The 17,567-nt window shown below is 39.6% G+C and overlaps 1 protein-coding gene across 5 annotated transcripts in view; it reads left to right on the top strand.

The window, feature by feature from the left end:
* Positions 1–17,567, top strand: part of Grid1 (glutamate ionotropic receptor delta type subunit 1) — a 703,193-nt gene that overhangs the window by 486,604 nt on the left and 199,022 nt on the right. For all 5 annotated transcript variants that reach the window (XM_040747685.1, XM_040747682.1, XM_040747684.1 and 2 more), the window contains 2 exons: positions 595–756; positions 2,231–2,350. In XM_040747685.1, coding sequence (XP_040603619.1) covers positions 595–756; positions 2,231–2,350 — 282 coding nt within the window. The remainder of the gene's footprint in view (positions 1–594; positions 757–2,230; positions 2,351–17,567) is intronic.

Here is a 17,567-nt window from a genome sequence, read left to right as displayed (position 1 = left end):
TACACAGCTTGCACCCTTTGCTTATGAGTTACCTCTTGATAGTTTCATGTTTTAACAGCCTTGCTGAACAGTAGGCAAAAGAGACTATAAGACTTCCCCCGAAGGCCTCGGTTTTACTATCTGGCCCCTAACAGAATATTTTGGTGGCATTTAAGCCCCCGATGGAGGATTTTATCCTTTATACTTGTATGCTTTTACACATGTTCGGTCATCCCTTTAGCACACTCGTCTTTATCTTACTGCTCTGTGTCCTGTTATCTGAACACCTGCTTGCAAACCTCTGCTTCCCACTGCTTCTCTTCTCCTTGTTGCTGTGTGGATATGCTCCTACTCCTATTGCTGAGGCAGATTAGGTATTCTCTTAGCCTAACTTCAGCACATGGGTTGAGCTGCTAAAATAAAAGAAAGAAACAAAGAAACAAAGAAAGAAGGAAAGAAGGAAAATGCCATGGATCCAGAGGCTCCTGCCCACAAGGCTCACAGGACTGGAGGAGAAGATACTGTTGACTCCCATCCCACCCCAACCTTTTGCTCCTCAGCCTATACTTTAGAAATACACCAGAAAAGAGAGATTCACTCTCTTTCTCTTTGCAGATCTCCAATCTCTACCTGTATGACAGTGTTCTGATGCTGGCCAACGCCTTCCACAGGAAGTTGGAGGACCGGAAATGGCACAGCATGGCAAGTCTTAACTGCATAAGGAAGTCTACCAAGCCATGGAATGGAGGGAGATCCATGCTAGACACCATTAAAAAGGTGTGTGTGAGGGGGTATGGTTTTGTGAGGTTGTCCAAGGCTAGAGGTAAATCCCTTACTGTGTCCTGACTCAGCTGGTATAAAGCTGCTTTGTAGTGTGTGTGTATGTGAGCATGCGTGTGGATGTGTGTAGATGTCTGCTTGTTAGAGAGAGTGCCTGAGTCCTCTTTGTGGGCTCCTCTCTTTGTCATTCTTCCTGTGCCTATTTGAAAGCTCAGTGAATTGTGGTTCAGGGACATGTATTTCACATGTTTCCACACTTTCAAGATATCTGGCTTCAGAAGGTTAAATAACTTGCCCAAAATCCCAAGTAAGTAAATTCATAGCTGCCTGCCCTATGCCTGTCCATAACTCCTTCATGCACATTAACACTTTTCAGCAAAAGCTCATCTTGGTTGGTATGGCCATATATTGCTTATCTAGGACCCCAGCATATGTATGTATGTGTGAGTGTGCAACCATCTGTGCCCATGTGTGTCTTTGCACTATATACATATAATATGTTTCATGTAGGAGAGAGTGGCACTGTGTCAGAGGAGAGATTCAAAGTGAATTGGGGCAACCCACAGGGTAATTGTTAGAATAATGAACTTTCATAGACTTCAAAGGAACATTTAGGGAACTTTACAATGCCAGGAACCTTAGTCACAATAAGTTGTGCATGATTTCGGTTGCAATGAATGTGTTCCAGTGTTGGTTTAAATTGACTGCATCTCCAGAGACAGCAAGGCCTCTCCTGTACTAGTGCAGCGTAAGGTGCACGCCCTGCTCCTTGAAGTGATAGGTAAGAAGGCTGGGTAATACTCACCCCGAACTGAAAGATAGAAGGGAGTCTGTCAACTTGCTCTGTCCCACAGTCTACTGTTCCTGTAGACCCCACTGAACTGCAGAGAAGCATGGGACTAGCATGTGTACCACAGCCATTCTGTGTCAGATACCGTGCTCTGGAAATACCTTTTCCTTCATCTGATGGGGTTTGTGATATAGATCTGGTTAACCTCAGGATGAAAATGGGAGACGGGCAGTGATCTGCCCAAGATGACACATGAAACAAAGCCAGGCAGCCTAGAGCAATGTTCACATTTGCTGCCTATACTTAAGGCATATGCCGGACACAAATCTTGTTGACTTTTTACTTCCCCTTGTGTCAGGAGAAGTGAAACTTCTTGGACAGGTTTCAAAGCCAGAGACCAAACTTCAGGAGTGTATAGACAAACACAATCACATTTTAATTTCATGGCTAGCACAGCATTGACACATAGCAACAGCTGTAAACACATTGACTGCAGTCATGGCAGGTAAAAGCGTGTGGGATTTCTTCCATAAGCTTAAGACAGTCTGAGAAGCATTTATTCTTCTCTGATGTCCTAGGGCTGTTAATGGCTCTGTCATATCTGCTCTCCTCTTGGTCACTCCATTCTCTACCACATCAAACTCTTACCACCCCCATTTGTCTTTTCCACCTGTCCCGCAGGGACACATCACTGGCCTCACAGGAGTTATGGAGTTTCGGGAAGACAGCTCGAATCCCTATGTCCAGTTTGAAATCCTTGGCACAACCTATAGTGAGACCTTTGGCAAAGATATGCGCAAGGTAAGCTCTGTGTTCCTCATCTCTTGGTCTTCTTGCTTCAGTGCCTCTGAAGGCAGCAACAGCTCTAGCTGATGCTTCCTGTCCCAGCAAGGGCTAACTGACTGAGGAAGTCCCTCTCCACTCTGTGCTTGATGCTGCCATCAATGCTGATGTTTCTGTGAAACTCTGGGAAGGAGGCACAGGGAAGTGTCAGGCAGGGAGTGCTAATGGAAGAGTCCAGCAGGGATTCCTGGGAACCATTTCCTGTTCCATGGACTAGTAGGGGGCCGCCTGGATGCTAAAGGGGCAGCAGGTTTACTTAGAGTTGAGAAGTCAGACTGGCTTCTGAGACACACGTGAATCATGTCCGAAGCTGGTGACAGAAGTGAGAGCCAGTGTGTCTATCCAGACTCAGGGGTGAAACAAAGGCACCCAGAGTCCAATGGAGAGGGAAATGAGAACCAGGAGAGCAGGATGACTCGAGGTATGATTTGGATTTTTTATTTGATGCAGACCTGGCAGGGCAGGGGGATATTTTCATTGGTACTCTGTCTTTCTTCTGATGGACGACTAAGATGTTATAACAGTAGAGGGCTTGGAGTCATGATTTAAAAGACAGCTGGTAGATACGATCTGGATGAACCTGGATGGGGCTTATAATGGGTATGAAGGAAGGGCAGAGGCTGCTACCTAGTGTCTGGTCTACTCATCTGCCTTGTAAGATTTCCTAGGAATGTTCTGTGCAGGAGGACCATGTGCCTGTTGGGGCAGGAGATGGTAGTGCTCTTGGGAAAAAATAAAAGCATTCATTGATTGGTCTACCCATGGTACAGGCTCTTGTAATCACATATAACCTTTGCCATATATGGGGGGCGGGTCTCCACCAGTGATAGTCCTTCAGAGATAAAGGATGTCCTTGTCAATAATGAAGCCTTAGCAGGCACTGCATGAACTCTTTAGCAGGTCCTGTAGTCAAGCGGGGAACGGTGCAGAGGGCGTCAATGTTTAGAGGATAATGATGTACTGCTACCTGGATGAAGGACTTTGGTTTTGTTCCCAGAGGTTCAGGAAAGAGGGAGGAATGTGTGGAGTACGGGAGGGCTGCAATATAGGAAATGGGCAGCGGCAGCACACATGGGAGAACTCACTCTCTGGGGAAAGGCTACTATGCCCTGTGGTCCCAGTATAAAGAGCAGAATAGGGTCTTCCAGCCATCCTGAAATGGAAGATGGGGTTATGAGTTAGTCATATCAAGTCTAGGGTTGTCAGTACATATAGTTTGATGATATCTTAGAACCTAACAGTTTGTTTGGGGTGCCATCCAGAATGTTAATGACTATGCCGGGATACCCAATAAAGTTAAAGTGTGATTGGCATTGTCAAGGAGGTTGAAGCTGGCTTATGATATGTGTAAGGGATTGCTCCAAACTGTGACACTTGGTTGAGGGCTAGAGCTGAATGGTCTGGGCCAAGACTGCAAGAGGTGTTTTTTTGTTGTTGAGATTTTCATCTGTTAAGAGGACAGAAGGAGAGGGGAGCTCACTCAGTCACTCTGCTGTGATTGTAGATATGGCAGTCAGCTGAAACCATCATTCACACCAACACTGTGCATGGGTGTGCCATCTTTGAGGGCTCTTCTGAATTAGTAACTGTAGCCTTGTCTGCTAGTTCCTTCAGTATGTCTCACCCTATTCTTTTAGCTCATCTCCAAGTCCAGGGCTCCTCCAGTGTGTGAAATATTGCCAGTGGGTCTCCTGCTTCCTCTTGGACAGTCCCATAAATCTCATGCCTGTACCCTGCTGGCCAATCCAGGTCCTTGAATGAGGGGAAGCAAAGTATCCTTCACTCCCCATTTCAGGTGTCTGGGCCTTCTGTGTTGCTAAGGCAACATCCTCAAAAATCCTGAAGCCAGGGTGAGCTTGCATCTCTCCGTTATAAGGAGCTTCTGAGCAGGAGGTCTAGATGTAATTGAGTTGGAAGGGAAGCTGATTTTCAAGTGGGATTTATTTTAAAATGTATTCTTTTGTCATTTTAAAACCTGCCCTTAATAACTGCATATCCCAGTTGTTATCTGTCTGCCTAGCAGCTTATCATCGGGAACGAGAAGCTGTGTGGGAGGCAAGGAATAGGATTTACTATGGCAAATGTTTGCTATTATGACCCCGGGTACATATAAGAGAGATGGGATGGGGTTCGGGATGAAGCGAGGAGAGAGATTACGAGTGGGTGTCCGGAGCACGCTGCAGCCTATGAAGGTAAAGTAGGGTTTCAAAGCCCCACTGGAAAATAATGGGAAGTCAAAGTGCCTTTAGGAATATGGTAAAGAATATTGATATAGGGTCAAAATAACTGAGAGTGGGTACAAGAATTTGAGGGTGGCTTTGGTGTGTTCTGAGCCAAACAGTGACAACTTAAAGACAAGCCCTCTAAGGAGCTCTAAGGTGGTAGTTTTCTGTGACCCCTTACTACACATGGTCACCAGGAGAACCAAATGGAAAGATGGCTGGGTGCTGTTTCCTGGATGAGGTTGGGGATTTCCTGCCAAGACGATGCATGCCACACATACTTAAATCGAAAAGCACCTACAGCAAACAGAGGCTAACAAAAGCCAAGAGTTTTTTGAAGTTTGAAACTGATAGGAATCATCTAAATTAGGGGAACATAGAGATATTTATCTTAAACTAAATAAATGTCTTGGAGAGACCTCTTTGGGAGGGTGAGTCACCCAGTCACTTTCGATGAAGTGGCACCAGGATACTGTGGGTTACTCAGCCTCTGAATAGGAAGGAGTGGGTGATTGCCTTTCCCTGTAGGGTGCTGGGCAAACACTGATTAAATTACCTCAACCAGGAAGAGCATTCTTGAGGAGGGAGCATGGGATGGCAAAATCAAAAGAATGCATTTGTAGTTCACAGCCGGCTAATCTTCTGCTGCTGGGATTGGCCTGTGTCTGCCACTCGGGGCTGTGTTTGCAACAAAGTCTCTTCCCTTTGCAGTAGAGTTGGTTGATTTGTTTGGAGGGTCTCCATCGTCTATCTGATTGGCAGTATGCTTTTTCCCACATCAGAACTGTTAAGAGTCTACAAATTTCTATTCACTTTGATTCTCCTTGCCCAAACAAGCAGACATATCTAAAGGAGAGTTGTATCAGCTAGTCTGCACAAATGTTCTTAGGTTATGACATGAGCAGGGACAAATATATTAGAGGGCAGGTACAGTAAAATTTATGGAGATTACTTGTCATAGAACAGGAGAGAGTGTAACAGAAACCATTGAACACGGATTGTGCAAGAGTACATTATAACAATGACTCCTTATTGATGCCAAGGCTATCGGGTCTTCCCTGTCTCACCTCTCCTGAGTTTCAGTGGCCTCTTTCCTTGCATGGTTCTTTCCTGGATTGTGATACCAGTTGACGCCCAGAGGGCCATCTTCTATTACCCAATCAGTGAACTTGCCTGCTATTCTCCATCCTAATGATGTTGGTGGAGGGGGCCTTGTTTCCTTCCATTAGTACAGTATCCCATATGCAGCAGGTCTCTGGGAAATGTGCCTACTGCCTACATGTGCTTTGAATGTCATTTCCCTGGGTGGCATCAACTTGATTCATAGGCTCAGTGAAGAGCAGCGAATTCTTGAAGAGAAGGGTGTTGAAGTAGGAGGAGCATTCACATGGCCTGTGGGATTTGCTTTAAGACTTATGTACTAGGATTGAGGAGACCCTAGGGTGGCTTTAGAGAACTTGAGGAGAAAATTGAATGAGGACCAAGAGAGGCAGAGAAAGTGTTTATCTCAGTGGCATTTAAACTTTTCTTTAGTCTCAGAAGTCTGGTCAAGGCTCTTACTGGTACCTGAATATATTAGACAAGCACAGAGGACACATATTATTGTTGTAATAGGCAAGCAATTTGAACAGGAAGTAACTTCTCTGTCCTTCGGAGCTCTGTGGTTTGATGTACACATTTTTCTTTTTACTTTATGAAAATTGAGGACCACAAACTAGAAAAATCTTAACACTTTCTGTGTTCATCCTGGTGCTTGGAAGGCAGAGGGACAAGATGGGAGGAAGGACAGAGAGAAGGAGGAGAGTGGAGGGAGGAAGAGAGGGGGAGAGGAACAGGAAGGAGAAGAAAGAAAAGGGGGAGGGAAGGCTAGAGGAGGGGGGGAGAATAGGGAAGGGGAGAGGAGAGTCATCTTGAATATGAGGCAGTACAGCTTTGTGATTCTGTCCCTACTCCTATCTATTCAACTCCAGTGTCCCTTCTCCCCCAAGAAACCACGTTAGGACACTGCCATCCCTTCCTACTGCCCTGGGCCCACTAACTTCAAATTCCACCACTTAAGTTTGGCTCAGCCTCCCCATTCCAATGATACCCAGGGAGATGAGAGGTCGCCATCCTCCTTTACCGTTTCATGCTGCTGATTTAATCTCCTTTGTCAGCTCTGGCTCCTTGTAGAAGCTGGAGGTAGACAGGAGTCAAATAGTCCCACCGTGATGTGATGTGCCTGGGAGAACCTTGTGGCTACTGATAATTTACAGAGTCATAATTGCTGCTTCTACAGTAATTGTCATGCCATAGATCCCAGTTCTCCTGGGCTCCAAAGTACATTTGCTCCCTATCTAACACACAGTGTTAACATTTATCCCTTATTCTTAGAGTTTAGAATTTCTGAGTTGTAATGACACCCAAGAGCCAGGCCACTTCTGATGACAAAGCAGACCTGTCTTAATCTGGTGGCTTCAGGGTCTAGTGGCAGGAGCCTGGACATGAGCACATTAGAGGGGAGGCAGCTGTGTTCTGAGCTGGGGCTCCAGGGTAGAGATTGGCATCATGTACAGTGAGGAAAGAAGAGGAGGAGGAGGAGGGAGAAGGAAGAAGAAGATGCTGATTAAAAGAAGTAGTAGTAGTAGTAGTAGAAGAAGAAGAAGGAGAAGGAGAAGGAGAAGGAGAAGGAAAAGGAGAAGGAGAAGGAGAAGGAGAAGGAGGAGAGGGAGAGGGAGAGGGAGAGGGAGAGGAAGAGGAAGAAGAAAAAGGAGAAGAAGGAGAAGAAGAAGAAACAGCAGCAACAGTAGTAAATGTCAGTCTATCAGATTAACATTCTTGCAGTGTATTTCCCAAGTAAAATGTCAGCTCTTCTGAACCCGTGTGCAAGAACTGCTTTTGACAGAGCAGTGAACCAAAACAAACACCGCTGCTTCATCCCAATAAAGGTGCAAGGAAAAGATGCAATTAAGTATTTCATTTTAAGTAACATTTCATCAGCAGGTGATCATTTAAGGTAGAATGCTTTGAAAATACAGATAAATGACATGAAGGATATAAAAGTCAACTATAATATCTAAACTAAGGAATAAAGACCATTGGGATTTTGGTGTAATTTGTATATCCCTCTGTATAAGGATATGGAGAGTGATAGGCATAGTTTTCAAAATTGCTATTGTATCCACATTTTAATGTCCTGTCTTTCCCATTTCATAGCATATTGGAATATTTTCTTATTTCCTAAACTGTTCTTTATAGCTATGATTTTTAAAAATGGAAATGTATCAGTAAACTTATGGTAGGCTCTTATAAATTTAATCTTCCCATAGGGTGTTTGTTAATGTGTTTTTACCAAGTTGTAGAATGGTGTAACAAATATACAAAATACATGGGCTTTTTTATTATATGTGTATTTGTTTCTTTTTTATGAATGTTTTACAAAGGGAATTTACTAAACCAAGGGTAATAATAATTTTGATATACTTCATATATATTTTCAAATCAATTATGGAAAATCTTAGTAATTTTCACATTCATTCATATAGAAATCTGTATTTAATTCTATGCTAAAAAATTCAGTGATACATTAAATGCTTGCTAATTTAATAGCAATATAAAGATAATGCTGCTAAATTTGCAATTTAGGGTTAAAATATAATTATTGGTCATTTATTTTTCACATTTTAAAAATTATCTCTAAAATAACTTGCTCATTTTTATTGGGGAAGGCAATTCTCTTTTTAATTCATAAAAATCACTGCTCTTTAGAAGGGAATTGGTAGTTATATATATCAGATGTTTGTCTTAATAAATAAATTGCTTGCTTTGGGATTAAAAATATCTGTATATAACAGACACATAGAATTTTATGTGGTCAAATAGATTTCTTCAAGTGAGTAGTTTTCCAAGTTTGTAATTTTATCCAATTTGCAGAGATGATTCCATTTATCCAAACTTTCTTCTATTTATTTTTATAGTCTGATTTTCTTTTAAAAAACTATTAGGAACAGGTTTGGAATTAACTGTGATTATATAGCTCAGCATTCATAGTTTTTCACTAACTATGTATATTTATATATACACCACCCTATATACAGTATATACTTGAATGACTATCTTCTGCTGTGGTAGTCTAAGTTTGTATATCTCCTTGTTAGTAGATGTTTTAATTTTTTGTGGCCATTTCTCTTCTCCTAAGTTAAATTTATTTCATTTATTTACATTACTGGATGTGCGTGTCTGTGGTGACCAAAGGCCCTCTCCAACGCTGTGAGCAGCAAGGCAGCCCTCTGCTCATAATACAAGAGGCATGGAGCTAAGGCAGCTTCAGACTCACCCTCTTGAGTGCTCAGGTCAAAGGTTCTAGTCTTCCCATTTTTCTATTTGGCCATTCTCTGGGCATTGTCTGTGTTTTCCTTGGCTAATCCAGTTCCAAAGACAGCAGTCCATGGAAGAAGGCTGCTGTCTACCCTAAGTCCCTTTGATGAATGTGAAGTGCTTTCCCACTCTTGTCCTGGTTTGTGCTTCTCCATCATGATAATCTGGAGTGTGAGGGTTTCCTCCATCACTGCACAGGCTCTTGTGCGCTTCTGCTCCAGTGTTTTCTGTTCTGCTTGCGATAGCTTGTCCTTCTTTCATGATGAGGACAAAGAAAACTCACTCTTTTTAAGATCTTTGGACAGAACACAGAAAAGTTGAGGGAGGGGATTTAACTGTGGACTTCTCTGATCTAGCTGTGGGTTGGGAGCCTTGTTCTGCTATTTGGAACCATTTTGCCCTAGTTTCTACACACCATTATATTGTTTTTTCATGTCTACTTTAAAGAAACTCTTGGTAAAAAAATCTCTACACAGTATTTGCAAACAATTTAAAAAATGCATGTTGGAACAGCTCCCTTTTCAGTCTGCTATTAAAAACTGCAGTCTCCCTTTAATTCTCCATTATACCTGACAAAGGTTCTTATATTTCATCCTCACCCTGAATAAAACTAGATTGGCTTAGTCACTTTTGCTGTGTTCTAATTGATTTATGCTATCTCTCCCACTGACCAGTTCCTGGTATTTGTTTTAGTATTACTTTTAAAGCTATCATAGGAAGTTCTTAATAATTTATTTTAATGCTTGCATGCTTTTGAGTGTTTTGTCTCAAGTAGAGCTGTGGCCAAATCCTAGTGCTCTTTCTCATGAAAATGGAAGTATAAATGCACACAGAAGAGTGCACAAATCTTAAGTGCACCACAGTGGGCTTTAAGAACACAAACATAGCATTGTCACCAACACCCAGAACCAGACCAAGGATGTCTGCAGCACCCCAAGGAATCTTCTTTGTGTCTGTCTCTAGGTACCACACCCACCAAATGATTCCCTTTTTACTTTCTACTATCCTTAGTTTTACAGTTAACACACTGAGATTCTCTTGGCTCTTCAGGACTGACTTCCTTTGTGAAGTGTATTTGTGATCATCATTATTATCATCATATGTAGTGGTGAATCATTCTTTCTTATTGTACTTAAGGGGAAAATCTTATTACTGTTCAGATATAATGAGACCAAGAAAACAAAACAAAAATGTACATTATGAAGATTTTTCCAATAGATCCCAAGAGGAGAGGGCACACATGACGCAAAAGGATCACATGAGAAGTATGAGTGGCTCTGAGGACAGGAAAGTTTATAGCACTCTTTCAAGATATAGTTGGCTGATCTTGGGTTCTTTGTTTGGCATTAATAATTATAAATAATATGTTAATTTTTCGCAAAAAATCTGGATTCATGACTAAGGTGTGTTCTGGATAGTTTTATTTCAACTTGACAGAAACTAAAGCCATATGAGAGAAGGTAACTTAATTTAATGAAATGCCTCCATAAGAATGAGCTCTAGGCAAGCCTGTAGGATGTTCTCTTAATTAGTGATTGATTGGGGAGGGTTCAGCACATTGTGAGTAGTGCCACCCAGGCTGGCTGGTGGTCCATGGTTCCATAAGAAAGCAGACTGAACAAGCCATGATGAAGAAGCCAAGCAGCACCCTCCATGGCCTCTGCATCATCTCCTGACCCCAGGTTCCTGGCCTGTTTGAGTTCCTGTCTTGACTTCCTTCTCTGATGGATATGGAATTGTAAGCCTAATAAACCCTTTCCTCCCCAAATTGATTTTTGATCATGGTATTTCATCATAGCAATAGAAATCCTAATCAAGACAGGTTGCATTGATTCTTGACCAGTATGGGAAGCATTAAAATCTTGCCAGTACGGAGCGATTAATGAATTAATGACTCTAATGTACTCCTCAGTTTATTTACAGCCTCTTTAATTTCACCCTGGAAACTGAAGCTTTCATGGCAAAGACCTAGATAATTTTTGATTGATTTATTGCAAGATCTATATGTTTGTCAGATACATTATTTGTAGCAAATTTTCAAAATTGTTTTCTACTAATTTATTGTGAGTAGAAAGTTATTTGGTTTCATGTATTTAATCTGTTTCTAGTATACTATGTTTGCTGATTTATATTAAAAATGCGTATATATCCTTTGAATTCTCTAAATACCTAAACATGCTGCCTATTAATAAGAGTAATTTATTTTTGGTCTTTAGGACTTTAATCAGCTTCTCCTGCCTTGTTGTTCTTAGTTCAAGTTGAACAGACATATCATTTTCTATTCTTAACATTTGAGGTTAGCTTTTAATAACTCAACTTTTAAAAGTAATTTAGTAATTTCTTAAAACATTTTTGTTGTTTGAGAGTTTCAAACACATACATGTAAGTTTAATGTGTTTTAATCACACCCATCCCATTCCCTCCATTCCTATCCCTCCTCTACCTCACCAACTAGTTTACTCTTACGACCTTATGTTCTCTTTAACTATGAGACTATCCTCAAACTTAGTACAGCCTATATATGCATGGGTATGGGGTCATAGCTCTCAGGGGTCCCATACTTAAAGAAAGCTCTCTCCCTTACCTAGCAGACATAAATGGCAAATAATTCTAAGTTAGGGTGGGACTTATGAGTCTCTCTCCAGCCCATGCTAGGAATTTGGCTGGCCTCATTTGGCAAAGGGCTTGTGCATCATGCATGTATGCAACATCATTGCTATGTCTGCCAAATACTTTTTCTATGGTTGTCAATTTCCTCTGTCTTTTTCAACCTTTTTTGCTCCATCTTTGCAATGATCTCTGGACCTTCTGGGGCAGGAGTGTGTCACAGATGCCCCAGTTAGAACTAGGCACCCCATTGTCTCTTACTCTCTGTGAACTGATGAGTTGTGGGTCTGTGGTAGCACCATCTTCTGCAAAAGAAGATTCTCTGATGAGGCATTGAGAGATGCACTGATCTATGTGTATAAAGATAAAAACCTAACATTATGTCTATTACATAACATTGTTGGCATTCATCCTTTCAGGTAAAGAATATTCCCGTAGACTCCAATTTTCTCATAATTTAAAAATTAAGATTATTACATTTGGCCAAAGACAATTTTAGTCTATCAAGGTGATTATATAATTATAAACTTTTAATTCTTACTTTTTCCTGGTAGCATGATAAATGATGTTAACTAATTTTTTTGACATTGCTCGTTTATCTTTTTTTGCATCAGGCATGCCACACTACTTTGATGATTTTTAAAAAAAGGCTTTAGTATTTGCTAAGACTATTGTACTCTAATTTTTCTTCCATTTCAGAATATTGCTAGAACTTTTATGCAGCCATAATGAGTGACAGTTTGCAACCCTGTTTTTCAATAACAGAACAAATGTATCAGCAGGAATACAAACAATGAATGTGATGCAGATCTACATTCTCCTAGTTTCCTTTGTGTTTGTGTATATTCATACATAATTTCAATCTATGCAGTTGATGTGTTCACTACCACAATCAAGACAGAATATTTCTCTTACCATTATGACCTTTCCCATTTCTTTATAGCAAATCTTACCTTGTGTCTCTCTGCCCTGTGCACTTCTAACGAGTACTACATTTATATTCTCCATCTCTAAATTTTGATAATTTAAAAAGAAGCTACATAAATTGAATCACACAGAATTATAATTAAAATTCTAAAGCTAGCATTTGTTCACTCAGCGTAATTTCCTAGAGATTCATCCCATTTGCTTCATTCATCAATGATTTCATCGTTTTGTTCTTTGGTGCTTTTCAGGGAGTTAATGGCCCTCTGTTTTGTTTAACCTTTAACTTATCAGATCATAGAGGATGCCTAAATTCTTTGTAGTGTTAAGCTCTTCACAGTGAAGCTTTTATTTAGCTTAGTGTGCAGGTTGTCTGGGATAAATGCCTGAGAGGATGCTAATGCCATGTCACATGGTACCTGTGTGTTTAGTGCTGTGAGAACAACTGTTGTTCTGCATGACTGCCCTTCTATACTCCAGTGATGCAATGTGACACACACTACTTCTCAGCATCAGAAGCCTTTGGTGTTGCACACACACACACACACACACACACACACACACACACAGTAGCTTATAATGATATGGAGACATCCTACTGTGGCTTTGATTTAATTTTTGCTTCCCTAATCTCCAGGATATTCAAAACATTTTATGTGCTTGTTTGTCATCTACATAACTTCTGCAGTTAAACGTCTGTCCAATTATTTTGCCGATTTTTCTAAGCAGATGACTTAATGTGTACTATTGAGTTTTGAGAGCTCTTTATATTGTCCAGATATTAGTCTTCTATTGGATGTATAGTGTGAAAATATTTTATCATGTTTTCTATCTGTCTTTGCATTTTCAGGTAAGGATCTTCTTATGAAACTGAAATTTGAATTTTCATTCTATTTAACTTTTCAAACTTTTGCTGTTAGAGCTGATACTTTTAGGGTCTTCTTAAGAATTTTTTGTTCTTTTTTGAGACAGGTTTCTAAATGTAGCCCTGGATGTCCTATTGTGTTTGTTTGTTTGTTTGTTGAAACAGGGTGTCTCTGTGTAGCCCTGTCCTGGAACTCACTCTGTAGAACAGATTGGCCTTGAACTTACAGACATCCTCCTTCCTCTGCCTCTCGAGTTCTGGAATTAAAGTCTTGTGCCACCATATCTGACACCATAAGAATTATTTTCCTATTCTTATAGTCCAAAAATGCTTTTCTCTTATGTTTTCTCTAAATATATTAGCATTGTGTGCAAATAATTATCTGTTATCCATCCATATCTATCTATCTATCTATCTATCTATCTATCTATCTATCTATCTATCTATCTATCTATTTATCTATCTATGCACCCATCATCTTGAGATAGAGTGTGGTTGGCAGCTACAGGATTCTACACAGCTTTTTTTAGTTCTCAAGGGAGAGGAGTAGGGTGAAATTAACTATGAAATTGTCTTCAGACTGTACCTGAAAGTAAAAAAAAAATATGTCTTTTGTCAAATGCCAGTATCTACTGAAAAGTGTTACCTGGACTGTAGATCATCAGTTGTAAATGGTTACAATGTGCTAATGCTATTATACTTTCACCTACATTTTAAATTGTGAAATTTAGGTTGAAGTTTTTGTTTTATTTGCAGGGTCTTCATCATCATTTGTTTAGAAGACTACTCCATCCTCCACTCAATTGCATTTGGATTTTCCCATAAACCATTAGGCACGTTTGTGTGTGTGTTTACTTTTGGATGTTGTAGTCTGTTTTACTGTCAATATGCTGGAGTGTCTGTGCGTATCACTGTGCCTCAATTACTGTAGCTTTTGTCCATTATTGGGTCATATTTGCATAGTGAGGAATTCTTTTCAAAATCCATAAGATATAATCAGGTTTATATTTTCTTAATTGTACTATATTTATCCATTTTTGGGACTCAGGTAGTATTAGAATCATAAAATATGTTTAAAGAATTTATCTGTCTCCCATCTTGTGGAACATGCTATGTAGAATCTCTTTAAATTATGTGCATGTTTGATAGAAATCTTCAGTGGAGTCATTGGAGCCTGGAGTTTCCTTTGTCAGGAGCTTTTAATTTAAAAGTCCAATTCTGGTAGTCAAGTTCATGATGGTTGACTTTAGTTGAAGATACACACACACATGCATGCGTGCATGTACACACACATACATGTTGAAAAATTTATTGTAAATTGTTAAATTTATAAAGTTACCTGTATCATTAAGTAGGTATAACATATGCAGTAATACATTTTTGCCTTTACTGTTATTGTATGTTCTCTATTTTTTGTTAGTTTTAGCCAGAAGATTTACCAATTTTCATGATGCTTTCTGAATTACCTCATGCCATTTATGTATGTATGTATGCGCGTGCATATGTGCGTGCATGCATGCGTGTGTGCATGTGTGTGCAATAAGTATGTTTGTTGCGGTTAGTGGACAATTTGTGGAAGTCAGTCCTCTTTGCACTGTATGAACTCTGGAGACTGAACTCCAGCAGGTGTGTTTACCTACTGAGCTGTCTCACCCCTTTATGACACTTTGAAAACCTATCATTTTGTTTTACTATTTTATTTTATTGTTTCTCTATTTTAAGTTTTAATACTTCCTTCTTTTTGAGTTATTACTTTTTATTTTTTGACCATTTTGGGTTTACTTTTTTCCCCTTTTCCCTGATTTCTTGAGGTAGAGTCTTCAATTATTCGAGACAGATGGCATTCTGTAATGTAAGCTTTCACTGCTGTGCATTTCTCTACACCAGAACAATTTTAAGCTGCATTCCATTCATCTTAATATGCATTATTTAATTTGCATTCAATTCTGTGCATTCTATAAATTTCCTTTGAGACTTCCTGTCTGGTGCATGGATTACTTAGAAGTGTAATGTTAATTTTCACATGCCTAAGGGATTTCTATCTCCTCTTTGTAGTATTGAATCCTTTTCAGATTCTATTATGATGTAAGAGTCCAACCTGTGTGATATCAGTTCTTCAAAATTTGTTGAATTACTTTCAGGGGTTCAGGGTATGGCATATTTGGTGAATATCCAATAAGCACTTGAGAAAGTATGTGTTCATCTGTTATTTGTGGGTGTTCTGCCTATGTGAATAGACAACATTGAGTGAATGAATTGTTGAGAAGGTAAATACCCTGTTGACTTCTTTCTATCCAACACTATGGTGAGGTTCTTGAGCTCCTTACCCACACTACATGCATTTTCCATCAGCTCTACCAATTTCTGCTTCATGTATTTTGAGGATCTGCTATTTATGCATACACGTGTAGTCTCATCAGATTGTTAGGTCTTATGGATTTATCCCTTTGATCTTGTGCAATATCCTACTTTCTCTCTGGTGATTTTCTTTATCTGGTACCACTATGGAGACTTCTCCTTTAAAAATTAATTTCATATGATATTCTTCATATTATTTGACTTTAAGACATCTTTATCATTGCCTTTAAAGTGGGTTTCTTGTGAGCAGCATGTAATTGAATAATTTGATAAATCCACTCTGATAATATATGCATTTTATTGGTATATTTGTGTCATTAAAAATTAAAATGATTGATCTGGTAAGAGCATTCACTAGATAAAGTCTATGCCACCAAATCCTGATGGCCTGAGTTCAATCCCTGGGACCCACATGGTAAAACTCTTGTAAACTGTCTTCTGATCTCTAAAGACACAGTTTGGCATGGATGCCCACCCCCCAATACATACGATTGTGCATACATGCATACACACACGTATATAAGCACATATGTGGACATACATATTTAAATATAATGAAATGTTTAAAAATATTTTAAATACTTGTAGTAGCAAAACCAACTAGGGGATCATCCCTAGAGAAAATGTCAGCTGCCATTGATTACCACTTAGGTATAAGGCCTTGTGAAATGTCCCCCACCTAACTTGGCCAGTCAATTGCTTTTGCCATTATGCGGGTCTTGTTTAGGTAACCTTATATCGTTTCCCCCTTTCTTGTCCTCCTTCCAGTCCTTCCCTGTTCCCTGCTTCCAACCCATGTCCTACTCTCTCCCTCTCAAATTGATAGCCTCTACTTTTATTATTATTGTTACATATCTCTATGTATTAATACATAGCTACAACCTGCTGGGTCCATTTATTGTTACTTGTGTATACATAATTTTAAGGCTTATTGAGAAATAATTAGTAGCTTTATCTTTGAGAAAGACTATTTCTCTTTTTGCAGTAGTTATCCATTGCCTGTAGTTCTTTGTTTAGGGGTAGGGCACAATGGGATCCCCCGTCAGTGTTTTAGCATGTCTTCTGGTGGTGCTATTGCTCAGGACTTGTTAAGTGAGCCATATCGTTGAGATATCATGTGGCTTTCCTGTCACTTAGAAGACACGCTCTCACAATATAGTTCTTTGTTCTTTGGCTCTTAAAAATCTTTCTGGCCCTGATTCCATGACATCCTCTGAGCCTTAGATATAGGAGTTGTGTTGTAGATCTATTATGTCTGGGCACCCCATGATACTTGTAGGATGAAAAGCCACCAAAGGTGGTCTCCAATTCTTTTCACCTTGTTGGTTGATTATTTTGTCATACAGGGCTTTATAATGAAACTAAAATTTGCTGATCTTGCTGTCATTTCCTGAGCTATTGGAGTCCTACTAATAAAATCATTATCTCTTTTTAGAACTTAAAGTGTTTTCTTTAAGCATTTTCTTTAAATATTTCCTCTAGAGCAGTGGTTCTCAACTTTCCTAATGCTATGACCCTATAATAAAGTTCCTCATGTTGTGGTGACCCACAACTGTAAAATTATTTCATTGCCATTTCATAACTCTAATTTTCTACTGCTGTCTCTCATAATATAAGTATCTGATATGCAGGATTTCTAATATGCAATCCTCAAAGACGGTCCAACCCACAGGTATGGCTCAGTACTGTTAGATTTCAATCAACTTTCTCTGGTCTTTTTTCTGCCCAGTTGCTCCTTACTCTTTAAGGTCTGATTCACCATGTTTTTGTTGTTGTTGAATGTTTTCTTGCTGCTTTCTGATGATTCATATTTTAAAGTTAGTTCTTTTCCCACATCTTTTAT

The sequence above is a fragment of the Mesocricetus auratus genome, unplaced genomic scaffold (assembly GCF_017639785.1).
Source record: "Mesocricetus auratus isolate SY011 unplaced genomic scaffold, BCM_Maur_2.0 Super-Scaffold_100006, whole genome shotgun sequence".
Lineage (NCBI taxonomy): Eukaryota > Metazoa > Chordata > Mammalia > Rodentia > Cricetidae > Mesocricetus > Mesocricetus auratus.
This window is presented reverse-complemented; position numbering and strand designations above follow the sequence as displayed.